Genomic DNA, 17,590 nt, shown 5'->3' with positions numbered 1-17,590 from the left:
CGACATAATCATGTTTTGAGTTTTGTTTAATCTTCTTGGTGCATTACCGTTATTTCCCATTTGGTAAAAATGCGATGGAGCAGTGGCTTCTATATTTCATATTGCACTAATGCTCCATTACTTCAATTATTTGGCTTGTTCACCGTTGTTTCTGGGAATCTGATTCAGGCTCTAATCTTCAATCTACAACTTCAAGAACCCGTTGAAAACACCTTTCAACTCTCTCCACCTAATGGAAAGTGCCACGATAATTTATTTAGAGTTTATCAAATGTTTACTCAGGTTTGGCTCCAAACTAATCAGAACACATCCGATTCTGCATATTTCAATATGGCTGGTTTTATAAATAGTTAAAATAATTGAAGTTATGATGCAAATATAAGGCTTGTATTCATAATTTATTTAGATTAATAAGGGAAGAAGGTGGAGGGCATTCGATTGAGTTAATCTAGGAGCTGGGATTCTTGTTTTTTCTGTGTCCAGAGGACAAACTGCTGCAGAACGTTAGATTCACTTCTTGGTAAAGTTTTGTAACGTACATAAAAGTTTTTCTAAGATAATTATGTCTTGTTGTCATTTACTACAAGTTGAAAATAGAAGATAAGATTGGAGGTTTCTGATGAAGCTAAATATTTGAGAAAGTAATGTAAGTAAGTACTCTTGATGTTGATATTCAACCTTTATCCCAGCAGCAGTTTTGATATGAAGTCGTAAGTCTACATGGGTGTTATCACATTTATTAGAGTATTTAATCTAAATAGAGAATGTTCTAGAAGGCACCACAGCCTCTAACTGTATTTAAAAATGTTTTCAGTGTGCTGAGCTTTCTGTATTTTAATAAATGTGTTTAAACAACATATGTCTTATTGAGAAGTGAACACAGAAGTGAGTTTATTTATGGGCGAAGATCAGCATCACGTTGAATCACTCATTAACTCACACGGCACAAAGTTTGCTCCGTTTGGAAATTCCTTTTTATTGGTTGGTCTTTAGCCAGGAGGGCAGCAGCAGCCGCTCCACACTGAGAGGAAGAAACAAAACCAAAAGACAAACAACAACAACAACAACGAGGTCGGCACTCTTCATTTCCTCCGACCACTGTAAAATAAATACTCCACTCGTCCACGTCCTCCTCCTCCATGATTCGTGTTCCCCGCCATTGTTGTTACCGTTCAAATAAATATCAACGAAGCAAATATCAGCGATGAAACAGAAAGTGTGAAATGCATATTGTTCCATATATAATATATTCATTTTAGATAGTTATTTTTTTTCTATATATATTTGTTCCATATACTCTCCCTTAAATTCTCTGACGACAGACACGATGCCAATTTGTACCAAAAGCGACGCTAAGACACGAGAGGAGATGTGAAGTGTTACAGCACCGGACGGGTTCCTGAGCAACGCTGGGAACATCTGGGGAATTTAGAGAAGTTACATATCGGAGTGATTCATGTGTACGTACAGATACTCGGATATCTCGGTCAGCGGAGGTGAGGTGTGGAAGTTGCACCCCCCTCTATCACTGCCACGGGTAATATCTTGAATTTTGACAAAAGTCCTCAAAACAACCCTTAAATTACACATTTTGTAATAACAAGTCATCATTTCCCCCTTAAATCTTGTTAAGATGAGTTTGTTTCTTAAAAGAATGTTGATGTTTTGTTTGCAGTGTAACTCGCATTTCAGCAAAAACACATTTGCTTGTGCTTCATTCGTTAATATTAAATAAAACAAATTATGAGACTATAAGATATTTAAACAATTTGGTTAAACGTAAAACTGAAAAAACTCTTTAGAAGATGATTGAAACACGGGAGTTGATTTTGGAAGTTTGTTTGACATGTGCCCCACAATGCACTGCACGAGTCCCTCTGCGTATCTGCAGCACGTAGAAAACATTCCATACTGACGTGTTTACGATCAAGCTGCGACTTTCAACGTTTATTTAAAGTCGCTCTGAAAACAGATGAACCGGTTTAAAAAATATTCAACGTCTTCGCCCCGGGTTCGTAATGTTCCTCATGTTGCCCCCCCGAGCACCAAGATCCGACTGAACCCATCCAATCAACGAAGAGGAGACGTCTGGGAGGAGCCAATCAAAGGCCACGCCCACAGTCATGATGTTAAGTATAAAAAACTTTCTTCTCCACGTCGTTGTCTTATAAACACCACAATAATTAAACCATATTAAAGTTATATGCAGATGATGATCTGTTGTTCTGCTCACGGCCGCCATTGGTTTCCTGCTGTTTTTGAAGCGTTGTCATTCACAGAGCGTGCATGCAGTATAGAATGTGCCTGCGAGTTATCGTACATGACCTTGACGGGCAACGTTAGCATCTTCTTTAAAAAGCTCAGTTTCTCCATGTGTATAAAAAAAACATTTTGTTGTGGTTTTGACGTGCGGATGAAAAGCTGAGAGAAAGTTTTCACACTTGTCTGCATCACTGTGGACGGGCCGGATGAATAATCCTCAATTACATAGACACGGATTTTGGATTGCCAATACTTCTTATTAGTAACGATAACTATAAAGTCACAGGTAAGACTCAAAGTGGATTAAAGTTGCAACGCTAGTAAAACAAAATGAAAACAGAGTTGAGCACAGAAACATTTGGGGCAACATTTACACATCGTGAAACCAAAGAGCAGCAGCACAAAGAAATCAAATAAAACGTTACAATGCTTGATTTAAAATAATAAAACTGTTTCCGCTTTGACATAATGAATCACAAACTTTTGATCATCTGGAGAAGTTTGACTAATGCATCATTTATAATCTTCGTCAAATGATTGTACTTTTAAAACACGCCCCTCTCTCTGAATAGGTCTGAAACCCTCCCCCTCCATATTGGAATCTGGGACATGGACCAACTTGAAAGTCATTTCAGGTTCTTCTCCACTGACGTTTGTTAAAGTGTAATTTTCATTTCCATGATGAGTTTTGATTGGTCGTGACATTCTGATTGACAGCTGAGCCTGACCTTGAAACGATCACTGCTGCACAGACTCTGAATCCAAATGACGTCGAAAAGCACAAGATGGCTTCACTTTTGTACCGTGGGGAGAAATGGAGAGAAATGTCCCAAGAATCACGCAACTGGGGACATTTTGGATTCTGTCTTTGTCGACATTCACAGCTACACAACTTGTGTGATGCAGCCTCTTCAGATGCTTTTAAACGATCTGACCTGAACTTTGTTTTCAGGGCATAACAAGCCCTTTGTTTCAACTCGTATCAAACCGTCCGATGCAGCAGACGTGGAAATCCAACTTCCCTCTGTGTGTAATGACCTCAGCTGCACTTGTGTTACACACCTGAGAATTGTTGGACAAATCCAGATTTTGTTTTTTTAAACCAGATGAAAGATCCAGAATTCACTTGATTGATGTCTGAGCAGCTTCAGAGGTTTTGGTACCTGATGATAAAAACATATATTTGGTCTGAAACGTGTTTAAACCAAGTGATGACACTGAGTGTCTGTACAATAAGGGGCGTGGTCATGGCTTTTCTCCTAAGTCCTTGTTCAAAGTTTTCTGAGTTGCCCCAAAAGTTCCTGAATTGATCGCGAGTCAACGGTAAATATAATATTCACGCTAATGGAAAACAGCCGTAATAATATCAATCTCATGGGAACAAAGGAAAGCAGAATAAAAATAGTTATACAGTTAATAGCCAATATTTACATATAAAAATATAGCAAAGTAACTTTGAACAAATCAGGTCAGTGTGTGTCCGTGTCTGTGCTTGCGTGACTCATCCTGTCACACGTGCACACACACAGAAAAGCCCACATGCATCCAAATCCACACACACATACATACACACACATGCACCCGCCTGACGCTGTGTGTGTGTCCGTGTGTCTGTGTGTGTGTGTGTGTGTGTGTGTGTGTGTGTGTGTGTGTGTGTGTGTGTGTTATAACAGCTCTGAAGCCTTCCTTCCTGGCAAAGTGCTAATGTTGCACTTTGCCGTTCACCTGAAGTTCTGACGAAGTTGCGTAAATGCCACGACGGTCGTCACACACACACATTCCTCATTGTGTCAAACACACTCGTTCTCCATCGGACTTCCCAGCGGCGTCGACTCCGTCTCGCTCCTTTCATCCGACTTCTCGTCTCTCCTCCTCCTCCCAGCATCCCTCTCTCTCCCCATCTGCCAAACACCACCGCCCCGCTCCTTCCTGTCTTCCCTCCCTCCCACATGCTCCATTCTTCTGCGGCCCATTAAGAGCTATCATGGAGCTAATTGCCTGTTTGATCAACTCTCGGTGGACCAGGAGCTGGAGGCTTTTAGCCCTCTGAGCGTAAGAGGAGAGACGGACGGAGCAGGAGGGGAAATAGTGGCTGTGTGGGAATAACACGCCTCGAGTCGGTCGGCTTAACTCGGAATCTCAGTTCTCCAAAACATCAGGTTACCTTCTCTGTTAAATGTGTTTAAGTCAAATCTAATTTTGAGTTACTGACCCTGAAAACATCGGTGCACTGTGCCTCCATGACGGTTCAGTCGGTGTTAACGTGAATCGAGAAACAGAAACCGGTGTTTTTCGACCTTGAGTCCAGACGAAGATGCTAATGGACCTGAACGAGAGTGAGATGGGGAGTTGGATTTGACAATGGGAGGATAACAGGGGAGAAGATTAGGTGGGCTGGAGGAAGAGGAGGAGAGAGGGATGGAGATGGGGGAGGGGGGGGGGCTGCGCAGGAGGTCGGTCAGAGGAGGGAGGCTGGCGACAGACTGACTTCAGGAGGAAACCCAACCAGACCCAGAGAGCTCCACTGAAGCGACACTGCTAAAAATACAACAAGGGAGGCTTCTTCTGCTGACAACACAACATACACACAGGCTCTACAATACACAGCTTGTTGTACAGGAGGAGGACACACACATAGACACACACACACACTCACGCTGCCTCGTCACAATGGATGCACCCTCCCTTCAGTTAAATAATCCCCATTCAGCTCCTTGGCTTTTGAGGAAAACATGTCCATCTACCTCACAGTGCGTTTCCTTTACAAATGAGCTTAATAGCATTGACGTTCACACAGTCCGTACAGTGCATGGTCCCTTTTTGGTGTCAGACTGTTGTTGCAAGTGTCTTTGTTCCCACTTCATACCTCGGTGCTTTGCTCACAGTCCCAGTCAGACTTTCTCTGCAGCACCACGTCGGTGTCTTCATTCATTGGACTTCAGCCTTCGTGGAGTCGTTGGAATGTCTCCGTCTCTGACGCTTGTTCCGATTCAAGAGGACAGAAACTGTCGGCATAGACCGTGCACACCACCCCCGGCATCTCTCCATCCTGACTTGTTGCCTCACTTGTCTCTCTGCGTTGTCTTTGCAAAGGGTGAGCAGGACAGAGGTGCAACATTAAATAAATAGATTTGAAGACGTTACGCCCCGCAGAATGCAGAGAGAGGTGGATTCTGTCTGGAAGCCCCGGTTCAGGTTGACGGGCGGTGCAGCAAAGCACGACAGCTTCCTCCTCCAGGGCGAGTTCTAGTTTTTTTCGGCTTGAAGTCTCCAATATGAACAGGCACAGTAAAGCTTTGGTCCCTCCTGAGGTGGAGAATAAGTAAATTCAAGGTACATTAGGTGAACAACACTTCACGGTTGATTGGTTAGTTGGCTTGTCATATCTAGGTAGGTAGGTCACAATGGCATTGTCGTCACAATGTCAGCTGTGGCACTGTTGATTGGCGACAGCGTTGCTTTGGCCACGGCTGAGGAGAAGCGGATTTACCTGGTCCCCATCCAAGCCTGTCATAATGGCTTCTCCAGTGCTTTGCTGCGGAGCGAGGGGTGACCAGAGTTGGGGTTAGAGGCAGAAATCTTGCGGCACACAGTGTTGGTGTTGCTGCACCTGCAGCCGGGGCGCGTGGCCCGGTCGTGGGCACGCTGGCACAGGGCAAGGCACAGCCTGGCGGGGTAATAGCAGCAGAGGCAGGGAAGGCAGAGCGTCAGCAGCCCCATTGTGCCCCAGCGGGCACAGGCATGGGCTGCCGTACAAGAGCAGGGCCGGTCAGCGCAGTTATCCTCATCATCCTGGGCGGAGCAGTGGTAGAACAAACCTTTAACGCAACACAAGCAGGTGACATACTCCACAGCGCTCTCAGCAGAGCACAGGCAGCGCTGTCCACAGGCCCAGCAGGAAGGCAGGCGGCGGGGGGCGCAGCACTCTTGGCACTTGCAGCGACCACAGCGCTCGCAGATGAACTGATGAAGGCCGAGCTCGGCCTCGTCCTCCGTTAGGCCTTTACCAAAGGAAGTATCGGGTTTGAGTTCTCCTTTGGGTTGAGAGCGGACCACTGAGCCTAACCCAGAGTGAGACGGCGTCAAACCTGCCAGTAGCCGCTGGTCTGACGTGGCACTGGTCCGAGAAATGGAAGAGCTTATGGTACTGGAACGGCTCAGGTGGGACAGGTGAGCGTGCTGCTGCTGACTTTGGCTGCGGGGGAGGGCAGAGTGGAAGGAGTGCTGGGGGTGATGCGTGTATACTCCATGAGGGTAACGGTCTTCATGGGCATAAAAAAATCCGGTCTGGGTAGCCGGTTCGAGCGCCACAGGCCTCTCCACATAGTCATTGTTGGCCCGGATGGCACGAATCTGGTCGAGGGACAGCACTGGGACCTGCTGGAGGTCCAGCCCATCCAGCTCCATCCTGAAGGAATGAGCAGGGTCCCTCTTGGTGAGCCTGAGCCGGGCCGGGTGGCACCAGGGCTGCAGGCCGGGGCTGGGGCACGGTGCTCCCAACACTCACGGCACATCAGATAAACCTGCAAACACAGAGGAGGGAAGTGGCAGTCGTCAGTTATGATAATTCACCTATAAAATTATTTTCACTGTTATTTTCTCTAGTGTCTCCATAGGTTTTCTGAGGGGATATAAGAATTCTCTTCAAGAGTCAGTTTTAGACAGAGGGTGAAAAGAGGAGCTGCAGCATGTGAGCCTTTTCAAGACACAACACTTATTAGAATTATCAACCTAAATATGAAAATAATCATATACATTCTTAGATTCTAGAGCCTCAACACAATTGACAACACCTTGAAACACAGAAGAGCAGGATATTCTCAGCACAGGAGAAACTGATCCCAGTGAACGTTTCCTCTAGTCGGTATACTCACATGTGCCATTAATTGAATGGGTCACTGCTTTCCATTCAGCAGTAACCTACGTATTAATTTAAGCAGCACTTGATCAAAGATGGATATTTGGCAGAACAGCTTCTGCACAACCCTCAGCCATGTCACCGTGACAGTGAGGTTCTCCACTGCTCAAGCTAACGGCTATTATTAGCCTGCCAGAGCCGGAGAGATACGACCATGAGATCCACACTGTAATTTAGCATCTGTTGAACACAGCTGCAGCAGCCACAGAGGAAACCCACCTGCAGACAGAGTGTGACGCCACCATACAGTCCGAGATGATGTGGAGAAGTTTGCAGGTTTGATTCTGAGTTTATTCATGAATCAACAGACACGTCTCCTGTGTGAAGGTGTCTTCAATTTACCTGCAAGGTTTCACCAGACTGCTCGAGTAGATGGATCGTTCCCATTCACAAAAGTCTGGGCTTTTACTTTTTTTTCAGAAAACCAATAGATAAATATAAAGTAGGCTACACAGAGTTTTGGTTTGTGGCTTCAACCACAGCTAAAGACTGACGCGAGTGCAGAGATGTTTTACAAGAAGTTTCTCCTGTGGCCGTGCACCAGTATCTGCTTTTAAAAAGTTATAAATCAACTGGTTTTCTTTGGATCCACTTTCCACCAAGTGTTGAGCTGTATTTTGAGAACTAATAAGTTAAAACTTACAGACACAGCGTCTTAAAACCTGAAGGCTGAAAACAAGAGTGTCTGCAGAAGAGGAAACATCTTGTAGTAAAGTGGGTGAAGGGAAACATTGGTCTTCCACACTGAACGGGGTCCAGCCAGGCTTCCTGCCTTTTGGCCAAATTCGGTTGTCTGACTCATGCGAGTGATAAAGATGAGATTTTGAATCCATTCACCTTGTTTCATGACTGCAGATAGATGTTTACGAGCTCAATATAAATGTACTTCTCAGTAAATACATGAGGTCAAAACTGAATGAAATGAAAGTCAAGTGGAAATCAAGTCCAAATCCAGCTGATTTGATTCTTTGTCCAGATTTCAGCTTTGAGCCTTGAATGAAAAGACAAAACTCTGAGAAAAACAAATGATTGCTTGATGTTTGTTGTCCACATTGGCCGGAAAACATGTGGTGTGTTAGTGTGTGTGCATGATAGAGACAGTATTGGACATGCACACACACATACACACACACACAAACTCACAGTGGAACTGCAGTCTTGCCAAGTGGCCAAGGGGGAGAGATAGCTGGCTCGCTCCTCACAGGGGGCCGGTCTTCTCAGGGAGTAATGAGGCCAAATGGAAATGCATTTAAAGCAGCTCCGATCATGAGATTAGATAAAGGAGGAAAGTAAAGAAGTCTGACTTCACCTCCATGTGACTCATTTCAAAAACATTGTTAATGCACCAAAAGTCTGGATTGTTTTTCTGATCTTTTTCCTTTTTACGGTTGACATCTAAACGGAGCTTCCAGAACAGATTGATTAAACAGGACGAGTCTGACCCTCTCCTAAGTGAATATGTGATTATTAAGGTGCTTCCTCCAAAGCTCATCATGCAGTGTCTGAAACTCCCTCAGTCCAAAGCTCTCCCGGGTCAGAACTCATTTCAAATCACTGTCATGCAGCGATGGATCAGATGCATGCACATAAGAAATTAGGAGTTTAAAAATGAAAGTTCCCTCATTGTTGACTGCACCACTATGCCGATGGAGGGGGGGATGAAGTGTTTGAGTCCACAAAACACTTCTGGAGTCTCAGGGGTAAACAGTGCTGCACCCTAACCCTTCTTCAGACGTGAAAGAACTCGACACGCCTCCATTCTGCTCGTGTGGTGTCGTCAATGTTCATGGAAACCGCTAAAGATCTCCAGGACTTGTGTGACATCTGAGTGATGGTTGGTTGCAGAGAACAGAAGCTGAAGGACGATACACAAATCTCAACAATGTGTGTGTGCAGCCATATGTGATGAACAAGTTGAACCAGATCATTGGGTTCTGAAGAGGATGCTCACGTTATATCTAAATGTGAATGTTCATGTTCACCTTAATGATGTCACGCACTGATTCAAGATAAGTTCACTCAGTTCACTCTTTTAATGTAACTGCTGATAATTGCAGGTTATTCAAGTTATTGATCTGGAACCTTGTTTTGTTTTGGATTGAACAAATTCAGATGAACCTGATACTTGTCATGACACGCAGTGACTCAGCGGAAAAATAAAACAGAGATGAAAACAGAAACTCTGACTCTGTCGACCCCGAAGAAAGTGTCAAGGGTCCGACCAGTCCCAGAGTTGATTTACAAAGTACTTCCTCTCTCTTTAATGGCAAATCTGTAGGTGGCGCTATGACACTGAGGACATATTGACACTTGGAGCTGTTCAGGCTTGGACTCTGATCATGAGACAGAAGTTTGGTGGTGATAGGACAACGCACAGTGGAGTTATAATAAATCCCTCTTTCTTGGCGAATCATCAAGATTCTACGTCACGCCACGGTCACACCGTGTTATGAAATCAAATATACCGAGGTAGTTTATATCTTAACATGAAGTTGATCTGATGAAAGCCCTGGGACAAGTTCGTCAAAGTAAAAATGTCTAAAATGTCCAAAATGGCCACTAGAGCCAAAATGGCGGGCTTCCTGTTTTGTCTAGCATATCAATCCGTGAGACTTTTTTGTTTGTAATGTAAAGACACGTGTCTCTACCGAATTTTGTACATGTTGGCTAATCATGGCTGCACATTAGGGGGCACTAGTCAGTTATTTTGCCACGCCCATTCCTCAAAAGTTACTCTCTGGATGTGTCCCTGCCCCCCCCTCGCTCCTTCCAGCCATAAGGCAGCAGATAAGAAGCTCCAGGTTGGTTATAGACGAGGATGCATTTTCAAATTAGTCCTGAGGAGAGAGGAGAAGTCCCGGTGACTAATCTCATCAGGGAGCGCGGTGGCCACAGGCTCGTACTCGGCCGCCTATCAGCCCATCTAATTGTTAAAGGGAAGAGGCCTGCCGTCCATTTCCATGACCTCATTTTTACTTACTGGTCTAGCAAACTCCAGCCAGCTCCCCACCCCCCACCACCACCACCACCACCAACGACTGGGACACAAATACTGCAAGTCATGTCGACAAAGTTAGGACACAACGGCGACTTGGGTAGAGGAGCTTGAGTCTGAATATCTGCAAAACACACAAGAGAATTTTTCTCGTATCTACAATTAGAATAATTTGCTCCTCCTCTGAGTTTGTGATGATTGTTAATTGAATCTCTTTTAACTGTGGACCTTGGTCAAGCAAATATCCAAAAAGCTAAAATAAAGACATTTTCTTTTTATGGTGGCTGAGATGTAATGTTCAGGGGTCATGTGAAAATAACTGGAATATGGAAATCTTCTGTCAAATCTGATTATCGTACAAGTCACTATAATCTAAAGTGTTTTTTGTAGTTGGATCAGATGCTTTCCTCATCGCTCATGATGGTTTTTCAGGGGAAAGTTGACGCAGGTTTATGGCAAACACTGAACTATCATGGCCGTCAGCACAGTGAGTGTTTTATTTAGTAGATAATCCATCTGGCTCCGAGGAGAGAGGAGGGAAGACGAGAGGCAGCCGTCCTCTCTCCATCTCTCCCTGTTCCTCCAACCGGTGAAAACAGCTTCACACTGTCGTCCCTGTGCAGGAAAAACAGGAAACGAGGGAAACTCAAGTGTCTTAATTGTTGTTTCTCTTAAGCTACGGAAGGTCTTAGATGTGGAAACGTGAAGATGGATGTGAGAGGAAGGAACCAAAGTGAAAGAATAACAGTCGGAGGGAGCTGGTGTTTCAAGAGAGCATCAGAGGTAACCTGAGGATGGACCTCTGTGCTGTGGGAGTATCAGTAATGACTGCACACACACACACACACACACACACACACACACACACACACACAAACTCCTGCTCCATCACTCTTTTCTACAAAAACACTCTCTATATATTTTGTGTTTGCCGCCCAATCAACGCTCCCTATTTGAGTCACTTTCTCAGAAATGTGGCATATCTATACAAATTTGTTTTAATCTCATTCCCATCGTGGATTTAAGAGTTTCCTAGTTTTTCAAACTTTTAATTATTTTTAGGGGAAGAATTTAGTTTGTCTTCATCCGATGTGTTTGTGGTTTTAATGAACATTATCATTTTCTAGATTTGTGATAGAACAGCATTGAGAAACAACTGTCCTGTTCTTTTTGTGTCCACTGCAGAGAGCTTGTTAGAAAGTTTACTCAAAAAATCTAAAGGGATTTTCACAAAACTGCAGAAGAACGAGTTCTGCATCTGTTATTTAACTTTCATCATTTGCAAACTTCTCGCCATCAGCTTGAAATTGAGTGAAACAACTTGACCTGTGTTACATATTCTGTGTTGTCACATTATCCCAAATGTTTTCAGACCAAAATAAATCCATGGAAAATAGTCCTCAACAAATAATTTACTAGTGTGATTATGTTATATTATGTTTGTCTGGAAACGCATTACAATAACACTAACTTTAAAAGTTGTATAGTAGCTACAATCAATAGTTTCATTCTCAACTACCTTCATAGAATCAAAATCATTTAAGTAAAAAGACGATTATTGTAGATGAGGATTGTGAGACACGTTTTAAATTATCTTGTTATTTCAATATTTTTTAAAGAGAATGTAAAAAGTCATCCAAGAGAAGAGGAATCTGCTGGTTTGGTTAAAAACTCCCTGATTCAGAGAATCTTCTGATCTGTGCTGATGTCGACTCCCTGACTTCTGGGTCTCGACCTGCCGACGCTCGATGGACTTTAATGGACGGAGCGTCGCCGCATCTCTCGCTGATGACATCATGGTTTCAGGCTATTTTAAAACCGACTGCATTGACCCTTCGCCTCGGAATGAGGAGGGGTTGCCCTCGCCGCTCCTCTTCTTTCCTGTCTTCCTCCTCTCGTTTCTCCCCTCATCCTCTCTCCTCCTCTCTCCTCCTCCCTTCATATCACCTTCACCACCTCCCTTCGCTCTCTGCTCTCGCTGCCGTCCCGTCCTTCACTCCCCCAAACTTTTCCATCCTGTCCCGTGATGTATTTCTGCTCCTTTCTCTCCACAAAGTAAAACATGTTCTTTGAGGTGAACATGAAGAAAAGGCTGCAGCTCGTCAGCAGTGGCTGTTGTAGTTAACGAATCACTCCTAAAGTTTTGGGCCTGACAAGTTACATATTGGCTTCCAACAACTTCAGCCCACTCTCGACCTCAGTGGGAGACTCGGCCCAGACGTTCTATTTATTCTTCTTTAGTTATATAATTTGTAATGAGGAGAATTTACCTGGTATCACATGTTGTGGTTGTTTTAAAGTTTGAATCATTATTCTCCAAAGATTCGTGAAAACCTTTCTGCAAACTCGTACAGAGACAGATGTTGTTGGTAACGATGGGTGAAGATAACAGCTTCCATTTTAGATCTTGTTATGTTATATAGATCTTAGTCTCTTCAGCCACAAACACAAAGTCAAGAACAACAACAACAACAACAACCAGGGAGGGTTGTTCCACTGTCGATGAAACGAGGCCAAGAACTCGTCCTTCTCAAGTTATCAAACCTAAGTTCTTACATGTTGGAAGGTTATTTAACCATAAGAGCAACATGCAGAATCAAATGATGCAGAATCAAATGAATAAGCCAAATAAAACCAGAATGATTTGTATTTGTACTTATTTTAAAATTACAAGACACAACAACCATGTTTCTACATCTTTGACCAAATGTGCAGCTTCCTATCGGCCACAGTTTATTTCCAATGACCACAGACTGTCTGTGAGTTTATCAACAAACAATCTGTGGTTGTGAAATCTCCCTCTTTGAATGTAACTGGGAGTTTTGCAGATTCGTCCATTATCCCAGTGCATTAGAGTCGGTGAAAACACTGGAGTAGTAGGAAGCTGCATGAGTCCATCACTTTCTAATGCCAAGAGCAACTGGAGTAATGGATTATTAGGTGTGTCACATTAAGCTCTTTAAAAACACGGCTCATGAAATCAATAAAGTCCAATCAAGTCAAAGAAAAAGAGAATGAATCAGCAGCTGCACGAGGTCAGACCAGCTGCTTACAGTCGAGCGTGAGCGGGGCCCGACGGGCACTAAGACCCAGGGGCCTTCCTCCCCGTGCCCTCCGGGAGCACAGCAGGATTGAATGACAATAAACTGGATGAGATACCGGATGTGCCGAATCTGACCCCAACGGAAAGACTGAAATAGACACTGCAGACCAGCAAGTCCAGGCCCGGGGGGGGAGAACAGGGGGAGGAGACGGGGGAGTGAATGAGTGAGGGATGGGAACACTGGAAATGATTCTCAGTATGAAGGAGCCTCATGAAGGGAGAGGAAGATGGAAAACGTGCAGAAGAAGAAGGAACGTTGTGATGTTTATGCAGCTTCGAGCAGAAACATGGACTTTAAACTCTTTTAGTTTATTAGTTCTGTGAAAGTGTAGCTTCACATTTTAAACTAACTTAACTGTGCAATTCATGGATAATGTTCAATCCATGTCACTGTATTCTGTTTACACTTTCTACATCATTTCTATTCCATTAAAATTGTAATATTTCTGTTTATATCTTTGTATTCCCTAGTGTTTATTACTTTATTCTCTTTCATCTTGCTGCTGTAATCCTTTAATAAAGTATTTAATCTTAAATGATCTTATCTTACCTGCTCTCTTCACCATGTTTCGGTAAATTATGACAACATTTCTGCTGGTGTTTAAATCCACATATTTAGTCAAGTTTTTAACTTTCTTACCTTTAACTTTCTTCTTTATTATGCTTACAATATCTGCACATGGCAACTAGAGATTATAGCACAGGTTTAATGTTAAGCTCTTGAAACTAGGTTTTATGCTAAAGTCTCTGTTGAAGTCAGAAATGTAATGTTATCTTTTTGTTTAATTAAATTTTCAGTTATTGTGCAAGAACAATAAATCCTCAGTTGTTCTTTTCCGGTGTTTCTCAGCTGATCCGAGTCCGGCAGCAGGCGGAGTGATGTCAGTCACTGAAACCTGAGATCAACATGATTTTCCTTCTCACTTGTTCGTCAGGTGTCATTTGACCAAGGTTCATTTTGTTTTTACATTCAGCTCTTTTTGATTCTGCTGCTTATCATCAGTTTTTTTTCATATTTAATGGAATATCGATTCTTCCTGTGAAGCAGTTGGTTGTTTCTGTGCAGATGTTACCGTTTGCCCTTTAGCATTTAAAAAATGTAGTTTGAGATTTTTAGATCAACATCAACCAGAAGAGGCTTAAAGTGTCAATATGTGACAAATCTGTATTGTTAAGAAAGAGAAACATAAACATGGCGTCTGGAAGCATTCCATTCTGAAACCAAAATGGGCGGGGCTACAGTCAGGACCTGCCAATCAAACACTTCCTCAACCACCTACCTTGGTGATCACTAGATTAATCGTATCAGAAAGTGAGGGTTAGAGGAGCTGTAACATTTTGAAGACGCGCACAAATACTGAGGAGCTGAACGTTTGTTTACGTTTCTGTATCTAACGTTAAGTGTAAATGAACCTTCAGCCTTTATAACTTATTATAAAACCACATTTTAATCATAACCGAGAGATTATTGTTATTTATGAACCTACCAACATTTTCATTCCTCTAAAACATAACGATAAATAACAAATAACTTTCTTACGATCAAACCATTCAGTCAATAATCAATACAGTGCAAGATGAGACACCTAGTGGCCTTTGGAGGAACTACAGGGCCAACGCTTGCGACTCCATTTCTTCTGGTTTAGGTTTTGAATGTGTTGTGGTAGGTGGCGCTGTAGACTCTGGAGTTTTGTCCTTTCAGCTTCACTAGATGTTCCTGCACATCCTGCAAATTATTTACCTTTTTAATGTTTCTACTTTCTTTCTCTCGAGTGGGAAACACCAACAAGATCTCACTGTAGCTTTTATCAGCTGTAAACACTGACCCATGAATAAACGTATAAAGAAAACACTTTCTTATTCTCTCACTGTGAGTCTTTCCTATCACGCTACACAACTTTGTGGTTCTTCAGTGCATTAGTCAAAGCATTAGCTCCTGTCTCTCCACCTCCATTCATCCCCTCCCTCTCTCCATCCCTCCGTCATCCGTTCATCTTTCCGCCTCAGTCCTCCACGCATGCTGTCCCCTCCCTTCCGTCTGTCAGTCTGTCCATCCCCGGTCGGCCCCTCCCCCTGACGCCACCGCTCCTCACGTCCCATTCACTTTCTTCCTCCCTCCCGTCAGTCCGTCCCATCATTTGCTCATCCGCCCGCCCCTCCAGTCCCACCCGGGTGGAGATGGGTATTGACATTCTGCATCCGACCTTGAGGACGATCAATCCCAACCCCACATGTCCCCATCGCAGCTACACACATGTACACACACACACACACACACACAGACATTAACACACATCCCGGCAATGACTCATTACTCTCGTTCTCTCTCCTCAATGATTCATTCAGGTTAAAGTCGCACAACTCTCTGTGTAAAAAGGTGAAAATCACAAAGTGCACGTTCGACTAATTCACCTTCACTACCAATAAGACAGTAATCGGATCAGTCCGTCCACCAACACGTCTGCAGACACACGTCCAACACTTCGTTTGTTCAGAGGCTCAAACACACGACCAGATATCGGTAAAAAACCCTCAGGAAGAATCCCTCAACTGTGTGAAGTGTATCCACGAAGTTAAAAAAGGTAAAACATGAGGCGAGGTCCTCGTTCCTCCACCGGCTTATCAAGACAAGAGGTGGAAAAACCTCACAAGACGGGAAGGTATCATATATTTCATGCATTTAAATCCCAAGATGGTAGAAAGATATTTAGAAATCGCTTTCCACATCTTATCTTTAACTTATTCATCCATATGCACAGGATTCATGAGGCAACCCCAGCAGTGAATTCTACATTTCAACAGGATCTAACAGGGAACTGTGCACGTTTGTGTTCTTTTCATTTTACGTCTTAATGAGAAATTCTGTGTTTTACAAACCAACCAAAAGTTTATTGTAACATTTCGGCCAAAAAGTCTCTAAAAGTAGATCCAAAAAAACTAATTTTACAAAGTGCAAATATTCACTTGTACAGCTGCATCAGGATCATGTTGTATTTCTGTAATTTCTGCAGCTTTACTGTATTTCTGTAATAAAATCTGTTTGCAGAAAAAGCTTTTGAATAATTTCTTATTTCATCCGATGGAACTTTTTCACTACAAGGTCGAACAAATCATCAATAGTTCATCAGCAGATCGGATGGCGACAGGATGAATTAATGCTTACCTCTGACTGGTGGGAGATCCATGCTGCGGCGGCTTATCGGGATGTCCTTGGTGTGTGTTTGTGTGTCTGTGTGCGTAGAATATTCCTATAAAATACCTTTAATGTCCGTTTAACAACTTATAACACGTCTGTGATGAATGTGTCTGTCCTTGTTGAACTTCTGTGAGTTTCACAATCTTGCTTTTAGATCTTACTTTGTGATAATGCAGTTTGTTCTGCTGAAATACTCGATATTTAATAGGATTACAGGAGTAATGTGCTGCTGAGGGTGTGTGAGTGTAAGGACGGATCAGGCTGGGAGGATGCTCCCTCTCAGCTCGATGCACCCTCCTCCTCCTCCTCCTCTTCTTCCTCCTCCTCTTCCCGGAGATCTTCCAGGAGCGCTCCGGTCCCAGTGCGTCCTCCTGAGGTCAAAAGAAAAAAGAAAAGAAAAACTGGACAGTCCTCTTTAAAGACGCTGCATCGAAAAGGCTCCACGCTCTCTGTCCGAGCTGTGGAACCATTCAGGCTGAAAACTGATGCCTCTGATTTAGATCCTTCTGGCGTTTGGAGAATATCTTCTGAAAAATGTCCTCGGCTGCAGGGGAGGGACGTGGAATTATCTTCACCCAGCAGAAGAGGCGAGGGATGTGAACCACTTACAGCAGGATGTGACAAAGACAGGAGGATGAAGAGGAGATCTGCAGCCGGAGGTCAAAGTTCCTCAGTCGCAGATTTAACACAGAACTTTGTAAAAGATCTTCCTCTTTTTTCTTTTCTCCTCTCGTCCTGTTGTAGTTTCCTCTCCTCTCCCCGAGGGATGAATGACTGAGAGCTGGATGCACTCTCTCTCTCCCTGACACACACACACACCCACACACACACACACACACACACACCACTCACCCCTCCTCCTCTCTTCCTCTCTCTCTCTCCCTCCTCTCTCATCCCTCCCTCTCCCATCATTGAAGTCAATTCAGTTCTGCTTTATGAACATGACGGAGCAGCAGCTTCCTTGTCGATCGTATCAGGCAACGTTACATCAAAACAGGATTTATCTTATTATTTTAATATTTTTTAATTTATTAACATTTCACTACACAAAACACAAACCAGCACAAGATCAGGAAATGTAGTACCAGCGAAGTTGAAATGTCTTATCTGAATAAA

The 17,590-nt window shown here is 43.4% G+C and overlaps 1 protein-coding gene across 1 annotated transcript; it reads right to left on the bottom strand.

Moving 5' to 3' along the window:
- Nucleotides 1-951: 951 nt before the first annotated feature.
- LOC128457363 (protein sprouty homolog 3) lies at nt 952-17,299 on the bottom strand. Its single transcript, XM_053442025.1, has 2 exons — nt 16,442-17,299; nt 952-6,785 (listed from the first exon to the last, which is right to left on the bottom strand). The coding sequence occupies exon 2, from the start codon at nt 6,667-6,669 to the stop codon at nt 5,773-5,775; it is 897 nt and encodes a 298-aa protein (XP_053298000.1). The 5' UTR covers nt 6,670-6,785; nt 16,442-17,299; the 3' UTR covers nt 952-5,772.
- Nucleotides 17,300-17,590: the final 291 nt, after the last annotated feature.

This window comes from Pleuronectes platessa, chromosome 15, assembly GCF_947347685.1.
Source record: "Pleuronectes platessa chromosome 15, fPlePla1.1, whole genome shotgun sequence".
In the NCBI taxonomy this organism is placed as follows: domain Eukaryota; kingdom Metazoa; phylum Chordata; class Actinopteri; order Pleuronectiformes; family Pleuronectidae; genus Pleuronectes; species Pleuronectes platessa.
This window is presented reverse-complemented; position numbering and strand designations above follow the sequence as displayed.